Genomic DNA, 20,126 nt, shown 5'->3' on the forward strand with positions numbered 1-20,126 from the left:
TGTCCTTTGCTCCTTTCTTGGCAGCAGCAGCTCCTGGAGTAATGACTTCATCAACACCAGTGGAGGAAGAGTAGACAGCTGGAGGAACTCCAAGATCAGTAGACTTGAATACTTGAACCTTGAGAACCTTTGAAACCAAATTCTTGTACATCTGCTTCACTTCCCCATTAGCAGCAGACATCACAGACATCTCCTTACGAACACCAGCTAACTCAGTCTTAAGATCAGAACACATAAGTTTGAGTTCATTAAGCAGAGGCAGAATAGTGGAATCAGTTGCTGAAGGCTCAGGTTGGCTAGATACAGACACAGGAGTCACAGAAGGAGGAGGTGGAATTTTCTCAAGATCACCCAAAGTATTCACCCTCAAGCTTGACTGAGTCAAGCTCACACCATCATAAAACTCAGTAGCCATAACCTTATCACGATCATCCAATTTCACTCCAGAATATTTAAACACAGTGGTTAAAAGTAAACCATAGGGTCATGCAGTCTTCTTCTTCTTAATGCAGTCAATCATATTGTGAAGAATAAGACTACACACATCAAACTTCTTACCCTTAAGAAGTAAAGACACAATGATCAAGTCTTGACAAGTCATTACTGACCTGTTTCCAATCCTAGGGCAGATATTGGTACGACAGATTTTGAACAAGAGATGAGCCATAGGCTCCAGAACAGCTGTTGTGGGTAAAGTGGTGTCTAAATTGAACTCTTCACCCCCTAACCAAGCTATGTTGGTCCAACTCAGTCAGATCCTCAAACAACAAACATACCCCCTTTTTAGTAACTGGACAAATAAGATCATCCCCAAACAACCCCTTGAACTTTAACATATCATTTAACACACTAGAGTTCAAACAAATACCCTGATCACGAACTCTACTGACAAAATCCCCATCTTGATTAACAGATAAATTCCCATAAAATTCTTGAACTAAAGTGGGGTAGCATGCATCAGGTAAGATGATAAGAGGAAGCATACCAACAGACTCAAAAATTCTAACAAGCCCACAACGCTCAAATTCCTCACCAAGAATGGACTTACCGAACACAATGTTGTGATGCCCCAAGTTATACTGAATGTAGCGAGCCTCCAGTTCCTTTGACATAAACTTGAGTGAGAGACGAGGTTTCTTTAGCACTGGAACCGCTGAATCACCACCATCACTAACAACTTCGTCATTGGTGGGGTTGGAGGATTCTTAGTCATCTGCCGGTGGGTCAAGATGGATAGTTTCGGTTGGCATTGGCTTAGAGCGTTTGCGAGAGGATGAGGCTGGTGTCTTTTGGTTTCTTGTGTTTGCCATTGCTAAAACCCTAATTGAAAGATAAATTGCTGAGGTTGAGAGAGAAACGGTAACAAAACCCTTCCAAATAGAGCGCTTGACCCGTGTTTGTTGTGAAGGTAGAAATGTTTTAAGAAGATAAAAGGACTCAACTATAAACCTCTTGAATGACGTGGAAAGAGGATCCCGATAAAAACTCGACTTGGATATAGAAAATAATTTAAAGAAACTAAACATTTAGATCAGATAAGCATCTTAAAACAAATCTAACAGCTTAATATATATTTACTCATCTTAACTCAAAATTTGAATTTCAAACTTAAGCACAGATAATCACAATTAACCAATTAATGAACCATAGAAAACAGTTACATTAATTAATGACGCAACCACTTATCACATAAATCACTCAAAAACAAATAAATATCTAACATATATCCGTTACTCAATCAGTCAGTTAAACAGTAATGATAATGGTAAACTACATACCAATAACAGCTTGCTGTTTTAAACATTGCACATTCCAAGCTCTCTGTGAATGATCGGAAATCTTTCTTCTGGCAAAGGCTTAGTAAAAATATCAGCAAGTTGATAATCAGTAGGCACATGGACAAGTGAAATCTTCCCTTTGGCAACATTATCTCGTAGAAATGATGTCTAACATCTATATGCTTTGTACGAGAGTGAAGAACTGGATTTTCTGAAATATTAATAGCATTAGTATTATCACAATAAATAGGAATTTTACCACATTTAATACCAAAATCCTTGAGTGTTTGTATCATCCACAAAATTTGTGAGCAACAGCTTCCAGCAGCTAAATATTCTCCTTCAGTGGTAGATAATGCCACAGAAGCTTGCTTTTTACTTTGCCAACACACTAAGCTGGATCCAAGAAAATTACAAACACCACTAGTACTCTTTCTATTAGTTTGTGAACCTGCATAGTCTGCATCACTATACCAAACAAGATCAAATGTATTTGTGATAGGATAAAATAACCCTAAATTGATAGTACCACTCAAATATTTGAATATTCTCTTAACAGCATTCAAGTGAGACTCCTTAGGATTAGCTTGAAATCGAGCACAAACACAAACACTATACATGATATCAGGTCTAGAGGCAGTTAAATATAGCAAAGATCCAATCATACCTCTATATTTTGTGATATCCACACTTTTACCTGATTCATCCGAAAACAGCTTGCTGGTTTGAGACATTGGTGTAGATTTTGACTTGACATTTTCAAAACCAAATCTCTTCAGCAGCTCTTTCACATATTTGGATTGATGCACATAGATTCCTTCCTTAGTTTGCTTGATTTGGAGACCCAAGAAATAATTGAGCTCACCCATCATGCTCATGTCAAATTCACTATGCATACACTTAGAAAACCACTCACAAAGTTCATCATTAGTAGATCCAAAAATAATATCATCAACATATATTTGAACTACTAAGATTTCACCATTAAGAGATTTTGTAAATAAAGTAGGATCAATTTTACCTCTTACAAAACCATTCTTAATCAAGAACTTATTGAGCCTTTTGTACCAAGATCTAGGAGCTTGTTTGAGACCATAAAGAGCTTTCTTCAACCGGTAGACATAATCTGGAAATTGTTCATGTTCAAAACCAGGCGGCTGTTTTACATAAACTTCCTCTTCCAGCAGGCCATTTAGGAAAGCGCTCTTCACGTCCATCTAATATAGCTTGATCTTTTTGTAGCATGCATAAGCCAAGAGCATTCTGATAGATTCCAAACGAGCAACTGGAGCATATGTCTGATCAAAATCAATCCCTTCTTGTTGGTTGTAACCTTGAGCCACAAGTCTAGCTTTGTTGCGAGTGACTATGCCTTCTTCATCAAGCTTGTTCTTGAAAACCCATTTTGTACCAATGATTGAAGCTTTAGGAGGAGGCTTTTCTAGTTCCCAAACATCACATCTTTCGAATTGATTGAGTTCTTCTTGCATTGCCATTGTCCAATTTTCATCTTCAAGTGCTTCTTTGACTGACTTTGGTTCTTCTTGAGCTAGAAAGGCAGCATAAGCACATAAATTTGCTTGACCTCTTCGAGTTTTGATTCCAGCAGAGACATCACCAATCACCAATTCTGGAGGATGATCCTTGACAAATCTGACAGACTTTGGTAGATTGTGTTGAGCTATTTCTTCATGTGAGGACTGATGTTGCTGAGTAGTAGGTCTGGATCCACCAAGGTTCAGTTGAGACATTTTTGCAATGAGATCTTCATCTGGAGTTCCCTGATCAGCTTGCTGAGATGGAGTTTCTGCAGATGAAGTTGGCGTTTCAGCTTGCTGAGATGAACTTCCAGTATGCGTAGATGGAGTATCAGCTGGCTGGGATTCACTTCTAGCTTGCCGAGATGATGGAGTAGATGGTTCAATTGATTCTTTCTCCTTAGATGATTGTTGTGGATCTTTATCAGAACCTGCATCATCTTCCTCATCTCTTGGCAGATCATTGTTAGGTTCTTTAAACACAATATCAATAGATTCTTCAACAGTATGTTTAGACAAATTATAATATCTATAAGCACGATTTGTTAAAGAATAACCAAGAAATATAGCTTCAAAAGACTTGGAATCAAACTTGCCATCTCTATCAATCTTTTTATGACAAAACATTTAGAACCAAAAACTTTAAAATACCCGATATTTGGCTTCTTTTTCCTTAGCAGCTCATATGGAGTTTTGTTGAGAATAGGCCTTATGATCACTCTGTTCAAAACATAGCAGGCTGTGTTGACTGCTTCTGTCCAAAAACTTCTTGGCAGCTTGCTTTCTTGCAATAATGTCCTAGCCGTTTCTTGTAGTGACCTGTTCTTCCTTTCAACAACTCCATTTTGTTGAGGAGTCCTAGGAGCTGAGAATTCATGAGTGATTCCTCTTGCTTCACAGTAAGTAATGAAATCCTTTTGGAATTCACCTCCATGATCACTCCTTATACCAATGAGCTTAGTATTCAACTTATTCTCAAGCAATTTAATGAGTTTCTCAAATTCTTCAAAAGCACAATCTTTAGTACGAAGAAATAAAACCCATGTAAAACGAGAATAATCATCAACAATAACAAAACCATATTGCTTACCACCAATACTCTTATAAGATTCAGGACCAAATAAATCTAAGTGCAAGAGTTCTAAAGGTTTAGTAGTTGATACCATATTCTTAGCCTTATGAGTGCTACGAATTTGCTTACCTAGCTGACATGCTGAACAAACCTCAGTCTTGGCATATTTTAGCTTTGGCAATCCTCTCACTAGCTTCTTGCTTGTCAATTTGTTGAGCAAGTCCATGTGAGCATGACCCAATCTTCTATGTCAAATGGTAGGATCAGCATCCACAGCAGCTAAACAGCAGGTTGTTTTCTGCAACTCAAAGTCTAATATATATATATATTTCATTTCCTTCTAGCAACTAGAGGAGTTTGATTAGTACCAACAGTAATAACACATTTATTCCTAGAGAAATCAACCTTATGACCATCATCATGCAATTGACTAACACTAAGAAGATTATAACTCAAACCTTCAACATATCTAACATTAGAAATAGAGGTTGTGCTATTACCTACCGTACCTTTACCTAGAATAGGAAGTGTCTTACTATTGCCAATTGTTACACCTCCACCTCTTTTAAGCTTTAGACTTATGAACTGAGTTTTGTCTCCACACATATGTCTTGTGCATCCACTATCAATGATCCATTGCTTTGATTTGCTTTTAGCGGCAAGACACATCTGCAAAACAAACAAAAACAAAACTCAACCTTTTGGAACCCAGATTGGTTTGGGTCCAGTTTGGTTAGAATCAAGAACATATAAAGCATTCAAATCAGATTTCTTGATCCACTTTTGGACCACAGTAGGATACACATGCTGAGTTCTGCTTCTGCCTTTCCCATTCTGGTAAGCTGTTTGTCTGTTCCAGTAGGCTGTTTTCTTCTCAGACTTCTTCTGGTAGGCTTTCTTTGGAGGAGGCACTCTGCAATTTTGTGATAGATGACCTTTACCACCACACTTTGCACACTTGTTCCAAGGCATAGCATATTTGTATGGTTTCCCTTGCCTTCCATCATATTTGAGTGCATTTACCCTTTTGTTGAAGTGTAGCCCAACTCCTTCTCTGACCAGAGGTACCTTGATGCTTTTCATCATGTATTTGAGACCTTCTTCACCTTGCACAAATGTTCCCATTCCTTTCCTTAGCTTAATCACTTCAGATTCGAGAACTTTTACTCTTTCAGCATGCTGTGATGATGTAGCAGTAGGCTGTGATGAAGTAGCAGCAGGCTGAGATGGATGTTCCTTCGTAGAATCCTTGATTTTGAAAGTTTCTAGACATGCATCCCTGGCTTCAATATCAAGCTTCAGTTGAGAGATTTCATCTTATTGAGCCTTGTTCCTCTTTAACAACACCTTATTGAGATTCTCCAGTTGATCAACCTTGTCCTCAAGTTCCTTGATCTTAGCATCATCTCGAATAATGGTAGGCTCTTTATTCTCTATCAGATTGTGCAAGACCATTCATAATGACCTGAAATCAAGCTTGAGCTTCATGGATAGTTTCATTCTCCTTCAATTTGAATGTACCATAGTCATCAAGCAGCTGGCCAAGTTTAACTTTGCGTAGAGGCTTTGTTCCTTCATGATATCTTTCCAGAATATCCCACATTTCCTTGGCAGAGGTGCAAGATGAAACTTTGTCGCTTTCTGAAGTAGAGAGACCCGTCATGATAGTATTCATAGCCCTGTTGTTGTAGCTCAGCTTAAGAACTTCAGCATCATTGAGATCATCAATATCCATTGGTTTGCCATCATCAGTAGTGAATGTGTAGGGACCTTTAAAGACAACTCTCCATTCCTTTGGTTCATTGGATAGATGCATTTTCATTCTGTTTTTCCACCAATTGTAGTTGTGAGTACCAAGTAGCAATGGAGGACGGTTAGCAGCCGAACCAAGAGGATAGTCATCATTGTATTTATCATCCATATTGATCAATACCTTCCTGTTACAGAAATATTAGTATACCAAGCTCTGATACCAAATGAAATTACACCTAGAGGGGAGTGTTCGCAGAAATCTATACGAATATTACACGCAAGCGCACGTGATCACAAGTAATATATTTGTTCGTTCCCACAGAGACTCGTGAATTAAAGATTACGTACCTATGCAACAATGTATGACTAATTTTCACTGCTAAGACAATTGACAATATGGGTTGTTTTATTTATACTAATAACTAATCTACTAATCAAATTCAGAATAGGAAAACACATAGGATTCTAACTTCATTATCGAATTCATCTAGAATTGAAATTCCTGGTTAACATGTGACTGTTGATCCTAATCAGACAACACGAAAGTAATACATGCCAACTCTCGTTGCACACATATCGTACCAATCAAAATCCACAATTAAGATAGAAATCTCATGGACACCAACAAAGCTCAGACCCTAGATGTCTCTAGCGGTAGTGTAAGCAGAGAGGTTTAAATCACAGGCTGTCTATCGTGATTACACAGGGTGATAAAAATAGTTCAAGTCTATCACAAATTATGCTTCTTTTACATAATCCTATGTTTACATGGCAAAGTTCTAAATTCAATCATCCACTTTCACTTCAGAAAGAATTAACAAACAACTTAGAAGTTAGCTACGCTCCTAAGAAGAATAAGCACGGCTCATGCAAATAATCAACATACGTCACATAATCAACCAAGTACAATCGTTACTAGACTACATCGATAAATCCGTTAAAATCCCATGAAGACGGTTAGCTCATAATCGAACTAATCGAAATCATGGTTTCTAGTGAAAACATGATAAATAAAAAGACAATAATTACTAGAATAAAAATACTTGAATTGATAAATAAGAAAACACAACGTTACAGATTTGATGTTCACGATCTCGCTCGAAACTGTCACTTCCTCGCGAAGAACGATCCAATACAAACTGCTAATGTGCTTGATTACAAGAGAGAACTATGATAAATTATAATACGGCTAATGAGGTTCTAGGGTTTTACACATGAGAAAATAATATATATATTGACCAAGTCAACCGGGCCTCGACCGTTGCTAGAAATCCCGCGAAAAGGCTGCAATTCGGCCCGGAGCTTCAGCAGAGGGCGCGGGCGCGCCAGGGACGGCGCGGGCGCGCCACAGAGCCTCGTGGCAGCGCGGTCGCGCCGCCCTGTAGCGCGGGCGCGCTACCCTCTGTGGGGCGATGGCCAATTTCTTCGTTCTTACTCATTTCTTGCTCATTTCTCGCGTGCATGTCCTTCCTCGCTCTAGTACCACTTCCGTAGGTGATCACGGTTGCATTTAGCATATGCAACAAGCCCTTTAAACCCCTAGATAGCTCTAGTGGACGAGTGAGTTCTCGTGAGGGTTTGTAGAAGATGTACCCACAAAATCTCAAGCTGTGCAATGAATCCGCAATTCTCTATTCTTGCAATAAAGTACTCAAAACAACCTCAAAAAGATAGAAATTCGCTTTCATCACTCCAACTCGTGACCTGGACAGAAAAACAACAAAAACATATCAAAAGACACAAAACACTTAAGTACAACCACCCAATTTAAGTGGAAATGAAGGCCTATAAGTGTGTATAAATACCACTTATCACACCCCCAAACTTAAACGGATGCTTGTCCTCAAGCGTCGACGACTCTACAAAAATACAATGCAATGCATGAATGCAACTACGTGATGAATGATCGAATCATGAAGCCATTGCCTTGCTAATTATAATACCTCAGATTGTGCTAGTGTTCTCAACTTTCACTTCGCTCGCGACTAAATTAAATATTCTTCTATTACAAGTGTGGAGTGCCCGTGTGTGCAAGCATGCTCTTTGATTGAGACAAGATAAAACTACTACTCCCCACAGAATCCCAATCATGAACTGTAAAAGTTTAAAAACTAACACCCCGTCACTTAAGTCCACTAAAAGCCGAGGTCCCAAAGAATGTCCACACCCTTCTATTTTATTCTACATATTAAAATTTTTATATTGGTGATTAATAGCTCGGTCTAAGGTTAGGCGCTTCGCAGTGTAAATGCGTTACGAACACCATAAGACTTCACCCACCAATTATTCACTTTATTCTAGTGGTTTATTTAACCGTGCAATGGTTGAGATCCCTAAAGATTTATGCACTAGTACCCATGTAGCGAGTGTTGGGTCAACAATCCCAAACCACGAAGGGCTTTAGGTTGTTAGGCACAAAGTCCCCTCAGACTTAATTACTCGAGTACTAATGAGCTCAACCTAGTTAATTCTACCACTTATTTTCTAGTGAATTTATTGATACTATTTTTTCTTTTCTTTTTCTTTTTTTTTCTATTTTTTTTCTTTTCTCTTTTATCTCTTTTTTTTTTCTTTTATTTTTCTAGAAAGGTATATCTACTCCTCAGTTCCCCCAAACTTAAGATTTACAGACCTAAGCTGAAGGATGTTCAATTCAATCCTAGAATTCAAGGAAATTCGTCTAAATCCTATCTCAAGAACATATGTGAATTACAATTTCCAACACAAGTAACTTCCAAATATTAACCTAGTATTGCAATTGAAATTACTAATCAAGAACTACGCACTTAACTCATCATAGGTAATTAGCTTGGCTTAACTTCATAATTCATGCAAATGCTCGTGATACTACATTACAAAAACTACAACTAACATGCAAAATAGAATAATAAAACGTGAGAAAAATTAAAAAAAAAAACGTGAGAAATAAAACAAAACAAAATAAAAAAAACGTGAACGATATGAACTAATTAACACATGCAATAATATACAAATGATACAATAACATGCTCTTCCTTAGATTACCACCCCCAAACTTAAAATTTTCAATGCCCTCATTGAAAGTGATAAAAAGGCTAGAGCACCCACGTATCTACTCGGAGTCCGAGTCCTCCTCCTCCTCCGCCGGAGGTGAATCTGGTGGAGGATACTGCATCCCCGCTCCGAATATCGGCCACTGAACCGTGACCCCCTGTGCCTGGAAAGCACTACCAAGAGCAGCTGTCAAGTCGACCGCAAACCGATGATGGATGTCGTGCATGGCATCCATACGCCTCGCTAGCCGGCGATAATGAACCTCCCCCATCGGCTCGGATGTCTCTTCCGCCCGTGAAGTACCAGCTCGTGCAGCTCTAGCACGCTCCCTCATGACAGAAGCAGGACGTCCGCCTGGCATGTCCTCATAGATATAGCCGAGTCCTCGAGGATGAGGAACGACTCCCTCCCACTCCGCCATCCGGCTGATCGCCGAATGATCAATCGGTGCCGCCGGCAACTGTAACTGCTCGCTGGATGGCCAACGAACCTGGCACGCACGACACAGCTTCGTCACTATAGTGCCATATGGTATGGCACCTGTGGTTCCTCCCTGTAGGAACCGAAGCATCCCCTGATAGATCACCTGTCCCAGGTCAATGAACTTGCCCAAGACAATCCCGTAGAGCAAGATAGCTCTATCAACAGTCACCTCATGCCCGTGCGAGGATGGCATGATGTTGGCACATATGAAGGCGTTCCACGCCTTCCCGTACCGGCTCAACGCAGCCGCCGGAAAAGAAACCGGCGCCGGCAGTGGAGGTGCAGTCATCTTCCAGCGAGTACCTGGCACACACAACTCATAGATCAACCGGTCAAAATCAACCGGATCCTCATCAATACGGCGCGTGGCGCGCCCAATCCTCTCCGTCACCCAGTCCTCCTCGTCCGGACGTCTGGCACGCCCTCCAACCACCCGTCGAATAGCATCCACGCTGTAATCCACGCGGGTACCTCGAACCATAGTATAACCATCGCGATTCTCCTTGGCATTCGCATAGAACTCGCGAATGATAGCCAAGGGAACCGCCTCCGGAGCCTCGCAGAAAGACTCCCAGCCCCGCTCCTGAATCATCCTCACCAGATCACCATCCTCCGATGTGGGTAAGAAACCCCTCTCCTTGAGAATCGACTTATTCATAAGTCGTTGAAACTCGGTACGCGCGCCATCGGATGAGAATTCAACCTCGCCCATCGAGGAAGAATCGCTAGATGTGGGGGCTTGTGTGCTTGGATCTTGGGTTCGGCGTTGTCTTTTGGGTGCCATAGTAAGAGATCGAGTATGTGAGAGTGTTTGTGTGTAATGGGTTTGAGAGGTTGTGTAGAGATTGTGTATGGAGGTGTATGTATATATATAGGTTTTGTAGAAGTAGGATAGAATTTGGGGATGAGTTTGTGTTAATTTATATGAGAAATTGAAACTGAATGTAGGGTTAGGGAGGATATATTTTCGGTCTAGGCATGCAATATTAGGGTTGTGGGTATTTAAAAACTGAAAATAAGCTATTTTTGGGGGAAAAATCCGGACTCCCACAGACGGGAGCGCGGCCGCGCCTCCCTGTAGCGCGGGCGCGCTACAGAGCACGGCGCGGGCGCGCTGGCTCTAGCGCGGGCGCGCTAGAGTCTGCCGCCCGGAGCCGTTTTTCTCCGTTTATTGCGTTTTTGTGGTTACAAGTGTACAACATGGTTTCAATGCGTGGGTTGCCTCCCACGAAGCGCTTGTTTAACGTCGTTAGCTCGACGTGAAATCCGGCTTACTCCGATTCCGAAGAAGTATCCTGTGGAGGATACCTCGTACCATAACCAAAAGAATCCCAATCAACATTAACATCAAGCTTCAAGAATGCTTCAGCTAGAGAGTCAGTTAAGATGTCAGCAAAGCGACCGATTCGTTCCTCAACCGCGTCGATACGCCTGATTATCCTTCGGTAATGTACTTCATTCAATGTTACCTTAGCAGGTGGTTGAGCTACCGATTGACTACTAGTATTTGTTGATAGAATAGGACAAGTGTCTCCACATCCATTAGAAGTTGAACCAGAATGAGCTCTGATTTTGTGCCAGTTCGCCAATTGCTCTTCATTAGTGACATTGTCAAGTTCCTCATCTGCGGATTCCTCCTCCTTCGAAAGTTTCCACTTGAGGTCTCTATGCTCGTCGGCTGCTAGTTTCTCTATCAATTCATAAGCATCATCAAAACACTTGCTCCATAGACTTCCTCCGGCTGCCACGTCTAGTACTGCTCTACATTGACTATTAAGACCCCTGTAGAAATAATGAATTGCCATTCCCGGAGGCATGCCATCTTCCGTGAGATTCTCCAAAATCTTCTTGAAACGGTCCCACGCCACACAGAGATATTCTCCGGAAAATTGAAAAAATCTATTTTCAGTGTTCTTGATGTTTAAGATCTTGATCAAAGGATAAAATCTGGAACAAAATACTTTCTCCAATTTCCACCAGCTGTTAATGGTGCTAGCTGAGAGAGAGAAAAACCAAGATCTCGCTACGTCACGCAGCGTAAACGGAAAGAGTCTCAACTTTACCAAATCTTTAGGTCCAAGATTGAAATCTAGTGAAACACAGAATTCCTCGAATTTCCTGAGATGAAGACTTGGGTCTTCATGAACGGACCCTCCAAATTGAATAGTGCCTTGCAGCCTGAAGATGATCGCTGGCTTGACTTGAATTCCACTTGCTGATATAGCCGGCTCTATTGTGTCAGCCTGATTGTTGTTAATGTTTAATCGAGCGAATTCTCTTGACGCCTCATCAACTACAGTTCTTGTATATTCCATTGTTAGCTACCTATACATTAAAGAAGAAAAGTGAAAAGAGAAGAAAATCCTAGTCAGTAAATTTTAATGCACACTGATGACAAGTACATAAACTATATTAATTAACACCGAGTCCCCGGCAGCGGCGCCAAAAACTTGTTCGCAGAAATCTATACGAATATTACACGCAAGCGCACGTGATCACAAGTAATATATTTGTTTGTTCCCACAAAGACTCGTGAATTAAAGATTACTTACCTATGCAACAATGTATGACTAATTTTCACTGCTAAGACAATTGACAATATGGGTTGTTTTATTTATACTAATAACTAATCTACTAATCAAATTCAGAATAGGAAAACACATAGGATTCTAACTTCATTATCGAATTCATCTAGAATTGAAATTCCTGGTTAACATGTGACTGTTGATCCTAATCAGACAACACGAAAGTAATACATGCCAACTCTCGTTGCACACATATCGTACCAATCAAAATCCACAATTAAGATAGAAATCTCATGGACACCAACAAAGCTCAGACCCTAGATGTCTCTAGCGGTAGTGTAAGCAGAGAGGTTTAAATCACAGGCTGTCTATCGTGATTACACAGGGTGATAAAAATAGTTCAAGTCTATCACAAATTATGCTTCTTTTACATAATCCTATGTTTACATGGCAAAGTTCTAAATTCAATCATCCACTTTCACTTCAGAAAGAATTAACAAACAACTTAGAAGTTAGCTACGCTCCTAAGAAGAATAAGCACGGCTCATGCAAATAATCAACATACGTCACATAATCAACCAAGTACAATCGTTACTAGACTACATCGATAAATCCGTTAAAATCCCATGAAGACGGTTAGCTCATAATCGAACTAATCGAAATCATGGTTTCTAGTGAAAACATGATAAATAAAAAGACAATAATTACTAGAATAAAAATACTTGAATTGATAAATAAGAAAACACAACGTTACAGATTTGATGTTCACGATCTCGCTCGAAACTGTCACTTCCTCGCGAAGAACGATCCAATACAAACTGCTAATGTGCTTGATTACAAGAGAGAACTATGATAAATTATAATACGGCTAATGAGGTTCTAGGGTTTTACACATGAGAAAATAATATATATATTGACCAAGTCAACCGGGCCTCGACCGTTGCTAGAAATCCCGCGAAAAGGCTGCAATTCGGCCCGGAGCTTCAGCAGAGGGCGCGGGCGCGCCAGGGACGGCGCGGGCGCGCCACAGAGCCTCGTGGCAGCGCGGTCGCGCCGCCCTGTAGCGCGGGCGCGCTACCCTCTGTGGGGCGATGGCCAATTTCTTCGTTCTTACTCATTTCTTGCTCATTTCTCGCGTGCATGTCCTTCCTCGCTCTAGTACCACTTCCGTAGGTGATCACGGTTGCATTTAGCATATGCAACAAGCCCTTTAAACCCCTAGATAGCTCTAGTGGACGAGTGAGTTCTCGTGAGGGTTTGTAGAAGATGTACCCACAAAATCTCAAGCTGTGCAATGAATCCGCAATTCTCTATTCTTGCAATAAAGTACTCAAAACAACCTCAAAAAGATAGAAATTCGCTTCATCACTCCAACTCGTGACCTGGACAGAAAAACAACAAAAACATATCAAAAGACACAAAACACTTAAGTACAACCACCCAATTTAAGTGGAAATGAAGGCCTATAAGTGTGTATAAATACCACTTATCAGGGAGTGAATAGGTGTATATGGATAATAATGACAATTTTTAAAGTTTACCAACTTGTTATAGCTGACTGTTATTAAAGCAGTCTGCAGTGCCTCAGAAAATGGCTTACTGTTTTCAATTATCAGAGTAATGTGTCAAGCTATCTAAGCATGCAATCAACAAAACAGTAAAGTGGAATGTAAAAGAGGCACAAGAACTTTTAGCCAGGTTCGACCCCTATATCTAATGGTCTACGTCCTGGTCCCCTACCAACGTGGTAAGAGAATATATTATTACTGAAAATTCAAACAATTACAGAATAATAATATATCTCCCTGATCCCAATCACTGAAAATAGCTTGCCGTTATCCTGCAACTATGAGCTGACTAAGAAATAGCTCGACACTGTCTTCTCCCAGCACCCTTGTTCCTTGAACCCTGAATTCCTTGAGCTTCCTCAACTTGAATTCCTCGTTCCTGAACCTTGTGCAAATAAGAAACAATGTAGACTATCTTATCTAGCTCCCCCCGTTCTAAAAACTATAGAACCCCGCTACTTTTCAGTGATTCAATACACTTTTCAATAAGAAAGAAATGTTTACAACTCAATCTAGATTCTCTAAATAATATATGAACACAGTAACAATGTAAGCTCGAGATTAAAGAATGTTATGAGGGCTTTTCAATATCGGAGTTGCAACAGCTTTTTGAAAAACCCGTTCACCGTATATATACTAAAAAATATAACGGCTAAAAAAACTTGATTCTTCATTAACGTTATTAAGAACGTTGTTCTTAACGTTACTGAGATTTAGTTACATAAAATCAGGAGTGTATGAACTGAAGAGAACGTTTATATAACAACTCCTAAGATTATGGGATAAGGATGAAGTTGTTAGAGTTTAAAAGAATTTGTATAAAACTCAACTTCTTCCTTTATATTTGAAAACGTTTACTGATTTTAAAACGAGCTTATACGTTACTACAAACATATATTAAAAAGAAAATTCACAAATTAGAAGTCCTAAACCTGATCTGAATCTAAGTCGAAATTCTGGCAGTTTCTGATTTCTGCTCGGACTTCAAAACAGCTTGCTGTTATCACATAACAGCTTACTGTTATGCTGATAAATTATCTTCCTGCAAAACTGAGTTAACACATGGAGTACAGCAGGCTATTATCAACATAATGAATATAAGCAAGCTATAACATTAAAGTGGCTTGCCATAATGTGTGATCATCAAAACTTAGGATTTACATATATACATCCTCAACATCGGAAGAAAACAAGAAAAATGAATTTTATGATCTGCTATCATAACCAGGGCCGGCTAATCATTCACGGAGGCCTGGTCAAAAAATATAAAATGAGGCCCTTCAAAGTAATTTAAATTATAGTTTTATATATACTTTTTAACACAAATAAAAAATAAGAAAAATTATTGAAAACAAAAATACATATCTATTTTAAACATAAATATTACTTAAAAAATAATATTATATAAAAATAAATTTACATTTAAGAATATGTAAATTTGAATATGTGATTTTGTATATTATTTCAGATTTTTATAAATATGAGAAATTATGGGCTAAAAAGGATTTAAATTTTTAATTTCATTAAATATAATAAATTTTAATTAGATATGAATAAATATTTATTTAGCAGTGAAATAATAAAAAAATATATATAAATATTTTTATAACAAAAATAATATACATACATGTTTAATAATATATATACATGTTTTTTTATTTTTGGGCCCCAAAATATATGAGACCCTGTGCAAGCGACCCACTTGTACACCCTATTAGCCGGCTCTGATCATAACATATTACGAATACAAACAAAAGAAACAGTAAAATACAAAATAAATATTAATTTCTATTCACAACAAGATAATCGACGTACCTTTTCAAAGAGACGGGAATATTTTGATTATAAATTGAATTGAGAGAATAATTATACTAAATCAAAATAAAAATAATAAATTACATCGACGAAATCACTTCAGAGGTGGAGATTAGTCTTGCATGTAAGGCTCAAGATTTGGTGCTCATACTTCTTTGAATTCTAGCAATAGACTGTATGTAGTTTAAATCACCTCTAAATATATTAAACAAGCCCAAGCCCCAACCCAAGCCCAATGTATCACCCTTTGTTACTTGTTCAACTTACAACACGCACTCACTCAGAACTCTTGGTCCACGGCTCCACGCGGCCAGCTTAATTCTCTTTTACATATAAATAAATTTTGAAGAATATTTTTGTCCCAATAATATTTTCTCATCTCTATTTTCAATAATATTGTAAAGATAAATTTTCATTATTTTTTTTTAATTGATCATTTTCAAAAAATAACAGTGATATTTTTTAATATTTTATATGCTAATTAGTCTAAATTTTGTATTGAAGGTTGGTTTATCATTCATTCAAGATAACTAGTGTCAATGAAAATGTGAATGCTAAAATTCCTTAATATCCATAATTTTTTCAAAAATGACTATTATTAAAGAACAGAGAGAATATATCATATACTTTATCGGTCTTTATCGGTACCCTTCAATTTTTTACATTGAGAGGCGGAGGTTCGATATAGATTTTAATACTCCTAGAAAATACAGTTTAAATATTATTTCAATTTTTTCCTAAATAAAAATCAGACTCAAAATTTTATAAGAAGAATAAAATTTTAAATATATATTACAAAATTATATTTTATTTAAGTTTTAAAATATGTGTCGAGTCGTGAGAAAAAGTTGTAAAAAAATGAGAAAGACCGGTTTTGTAACAAACAAGTGGTATGCACCGGCGTTTATTTTGATTACCTGGGTGTTTTAGGTTTTGTTTCTATTTATTCTCACATTTCGACACGTATTTTAATACATACAGAAATATAGTTAAATGATCTATTTTTAATTTTTTTTCCTGTATAAAAATTTAATACTTATACAAAATGGAACAAAGATGCAGTGCAGAAGGGCAGCATGAAACTGAATAGTATTTAAATAAATTGGGAAAGAAAAAAACTCCAGTCTAATATATGTATTTAACTTTCAAAGTTTATAGAAAGAGAGTATATATTTTAATATTTGGATATACTGTTAAATCTCTAAAAATTAATATTGTTGGGACCTGAAAATCTTATTAATTTAGAGAGACATTAGTTAATCGATAAATTAATAACTTCTAATTTATGAAGACTTTTTCGTAAGAAATCGAATTAAACTTTATTTATATAAATTTAAAATGTAATGAGTTGTACTAATTCATGTGTTATATTTTACTACCCCGTCCCAACCATTTCTTTACACTTTCCTTTTTGAGATGTCCCATCCAATTCTTTACATTTCAAAACTTATCAAAAATAGTAAATGGATTCCACCACTTCCCCACTTTTCTTTCCTTTTCATACTATTTTTACTCCACTATCTTCTTTTAATACATTAAAAATCAACGGACCCCATCACTTCACCCACTTTTCTTTCTCTTTTCCACTACTTTATACCTATTTCTTACCTCCGATGCCCAAGCAAACGATAACAATTCGTTGGGACGGAGGGGGAGTAACATATATTACATTTAGATTTAATATATCATATTCATTTTATATGAATTATTGAGATATATCATATTTTTTACATACTATATATTATATTTTTGGAACCCATAAACTATTTATTGTATAAAATGAATTATTCATTGTATAAGTTAAAGTAGATAAGAAAAGTATCATGCAAATATAAAAGAAACAATTCACCACGAAAAATGGAGGATTATAAAATTTGTGAATCATACTCTCTTTTATTTTAGTTATCACAGTATAGACCCCTTTTATTGATTAGTGAAACTAAAAATAATACTTAAATCTTATAATAATAATGATGATAATTAAACATGAAAATCACAATTTAGATTGTAAACTACTCAACCATTAATTAAATATTTATATATGCAATATTGAATACTAAAATTTATAATTTTAAATAATTTACAAGTGTATATATGCATAATCAGAGTCGAAATAGGATTAATATAAGAAAATATAAAATAGCAAAATTAATATATATATATATATATATATATATATATATATATATATATATATATATATATATATATATATATATATATCAGTAAAACTTAGATGTTTATGCGTCATGTCGCGACCCAATTTTTATATATTCTTTCATTACAAGTTTATAAATAAAATTTACTTATATTAGTTATTTACTTATTTCTAAAATATATTGAGGAATGAATATTTTAATCGAACATGTTGGTTTAATATATTTTTATTAGTTGTTTAAATATCTTTAGTTATAATAAAAATGAAAATACGCCATAAGATAAAGAAGTTCCTTAATCAGTCAAAATTCAGACCCGTTTGAACAAATCTTTTACAATTTAATATTACAATATAGATTTTGTAATGTTAGTATAACAAAAATAAAAATAAAATTTTATATTTATATTTTTAATTCCTGGTAAAGTAAAATAGAAGAAGAACGGGCAACATGTCTATATATTATAATATGTATTTCTTGTTGCAGGACGTGCCTTTTTCTTCGAAATAAAAATTTTCTTGAAATATATAATATAAAATTTTAAAATATTTGAAATCACATCAAAATATAGTACATATGATATAAGTATGTAAATTGATCGTTAGAAGATGAAAAAATTATAATGAAGTCAAATTTTAAAAAAATATTAAACAATTCACAAAAAAAATCAAAATAACATTGGGAGAGCGTGTAATTGCGTGTGATCACTTATAGTTAAGTCATTAGATTAGATTTTTGAATTGATTTATAATTTATATTTTAATTCCCATTTATATATATTCGAAGTTGCATAGTTTGAAGTGGTCTCCCTTGGCCATTATCAATTGAGTTGCTTTATATGTTATCGGAAATTAATTTTACAAATCAAATATTTTCCTCATCATCTTAGACAATCTTCTCTGATTTGGACGACCAATTCTCCTTTATCCATTCATATTTGCAGCTTTAAGATATGAATATATAAATCAAAATTATATTAATAATTACATCATATATATATATAATATAGGTCATTGTTTCATGGAGACGCCTCTTGTATGGAGAACCGTGGAGACACCTCTATTTTTTTCGATTTACATAGCACATATGGTATGTAAATCGATCGTCGGGAGATGGAGAAAAATTCAGTGAAATCAGATTTCAAAAAAACCTCACCGATTGACGGGAAAAGTCAAATTTAATTTTATTTTAATTGGCCCCGCCAGGGGCATGCATAATTCTAGCAAATTTTAATTTGATTTTCCCGTCAATCGGTGAGGTTTTTTTAAAATCCGACTTCACTTAATTTTTTTCCATCTCCCAACGATCAATTTGCATACCATATGTACTATGTAAATCGAAAAAAATAGAGGTATCTCCACGGTTCTCCATATAAGGGTGTCTCCATTGATTTGGACTCTCTCTCTCTCTCTCTCTCTCTCTCTATATATATATATATATATATATATATATATATATATATATATATGTTATTTAGTTACGAATCTCCTGAAGAAGATTTTTTATTTGAGTTATTATTAAAATTATAAAATATTTTTTGAGTAAATTATAATCTCTCTCACACGCATATATATAGTATTTAATTATTAATTCGTTAAATACTGCTATTTAAATCGGTATCCAAGAAAAGTGGTTTATTTGATTAGATTTGTCTATTTCATTAAATTTCTTTAATACAAATCATGTTTTTTTTGTTATATTTATATTTCAAAGATTTTATTTTGATTGAATTCTTCACATGAATGAAAGTAAATTCATTCACGAATAATATTTATTTTTCGACTTTAATTAGCTGTACTCAAATAAATATAATTATGACTAAAATTATATATAATCATATTATTATAAAGCCATACATGTTCATTTGTATTTATATATGTTATTAATAAATCTATAATAATATAAAACAATAACTTTAAAGACATGCATGACATGATACCAACGTCAGGTGGCAAAAGCAAATCAAGAAAGCCTTTTTATTTGCGAGAACATCTCCTAATTTTTACGCATAGTGCATTAGTGCTCTATTAACTTTAAAAAAATTTGAATTTAAAAAATAATGACAAAAGTACTCCATCCAACCTTGGTCGATTCGCCGCGTCGAATCTGTCATTATTAACAGTCCAAGTGCACGCAGTTCTTTTTTCCATTCGACGTTACCTTTTTCTTAATTAGATAATCGGCGAATATATTTTACTAAAGCACCACTGTCGTATTCTACACATATATTTTTTTTTCTAAAAGCCGTAATTACAAAATTCTAGTAGTATAAATAAAGAGCATATCTCACCATCACATTGAAGAGTAAAACAAAATGGAGAAAGATATGAAACAAGCAGCAGCAAACACTTTCGCAACCACTCCAAAATCAGGTTGGAATTCACCTATTCCTTGGTTATTTGGTGG

General features: G+C 36.2%; 1 protein-coding gene across 1 annotated transcript; it reads right to left on the reverse strand.

Moving 5' to 3' along the window:
* Nucleotides 1-4,718: 4,718 nt before the first annotated feature.
* Nucleotides 4,719-6,309, reverse strand: LOC135149902 (uncharacterized). The gene is made up of 4 exons (XM_064085925.1): nt 5,910-6,309; nt 5,736-5,821; nt 5,178-5,684; nt 4,719-5,057 (listed from the first exon to the last, which is right to left on the reverse strand). The coding sequence occupies exons 1-4, from the start codon at nt 6,307-6,309 to the stop codon at nt 4,719-4,721; spliced, it is 1,332 nt and encodes a 443-aa protein (XP_063941995.1).
* Between the last annotated feature and the right edge of the window lie 13,817 nt (nt 6,310-20,126).

Source organism: Daucus carota, chromosome 1 (assembly GCF_001625215.2).
Source record: "Daucus carota subsp. sativus chromosome 1, DH1 v3.0, whole genome shotgun sequence".
Classification (NCBI taxonomy): domain Eukaryota; kingdom Viridiplantae; phylum Streptophyta; class Magnoliopsida; order Apiales; family Apiaceae; genus Daucus; species Daucus carota.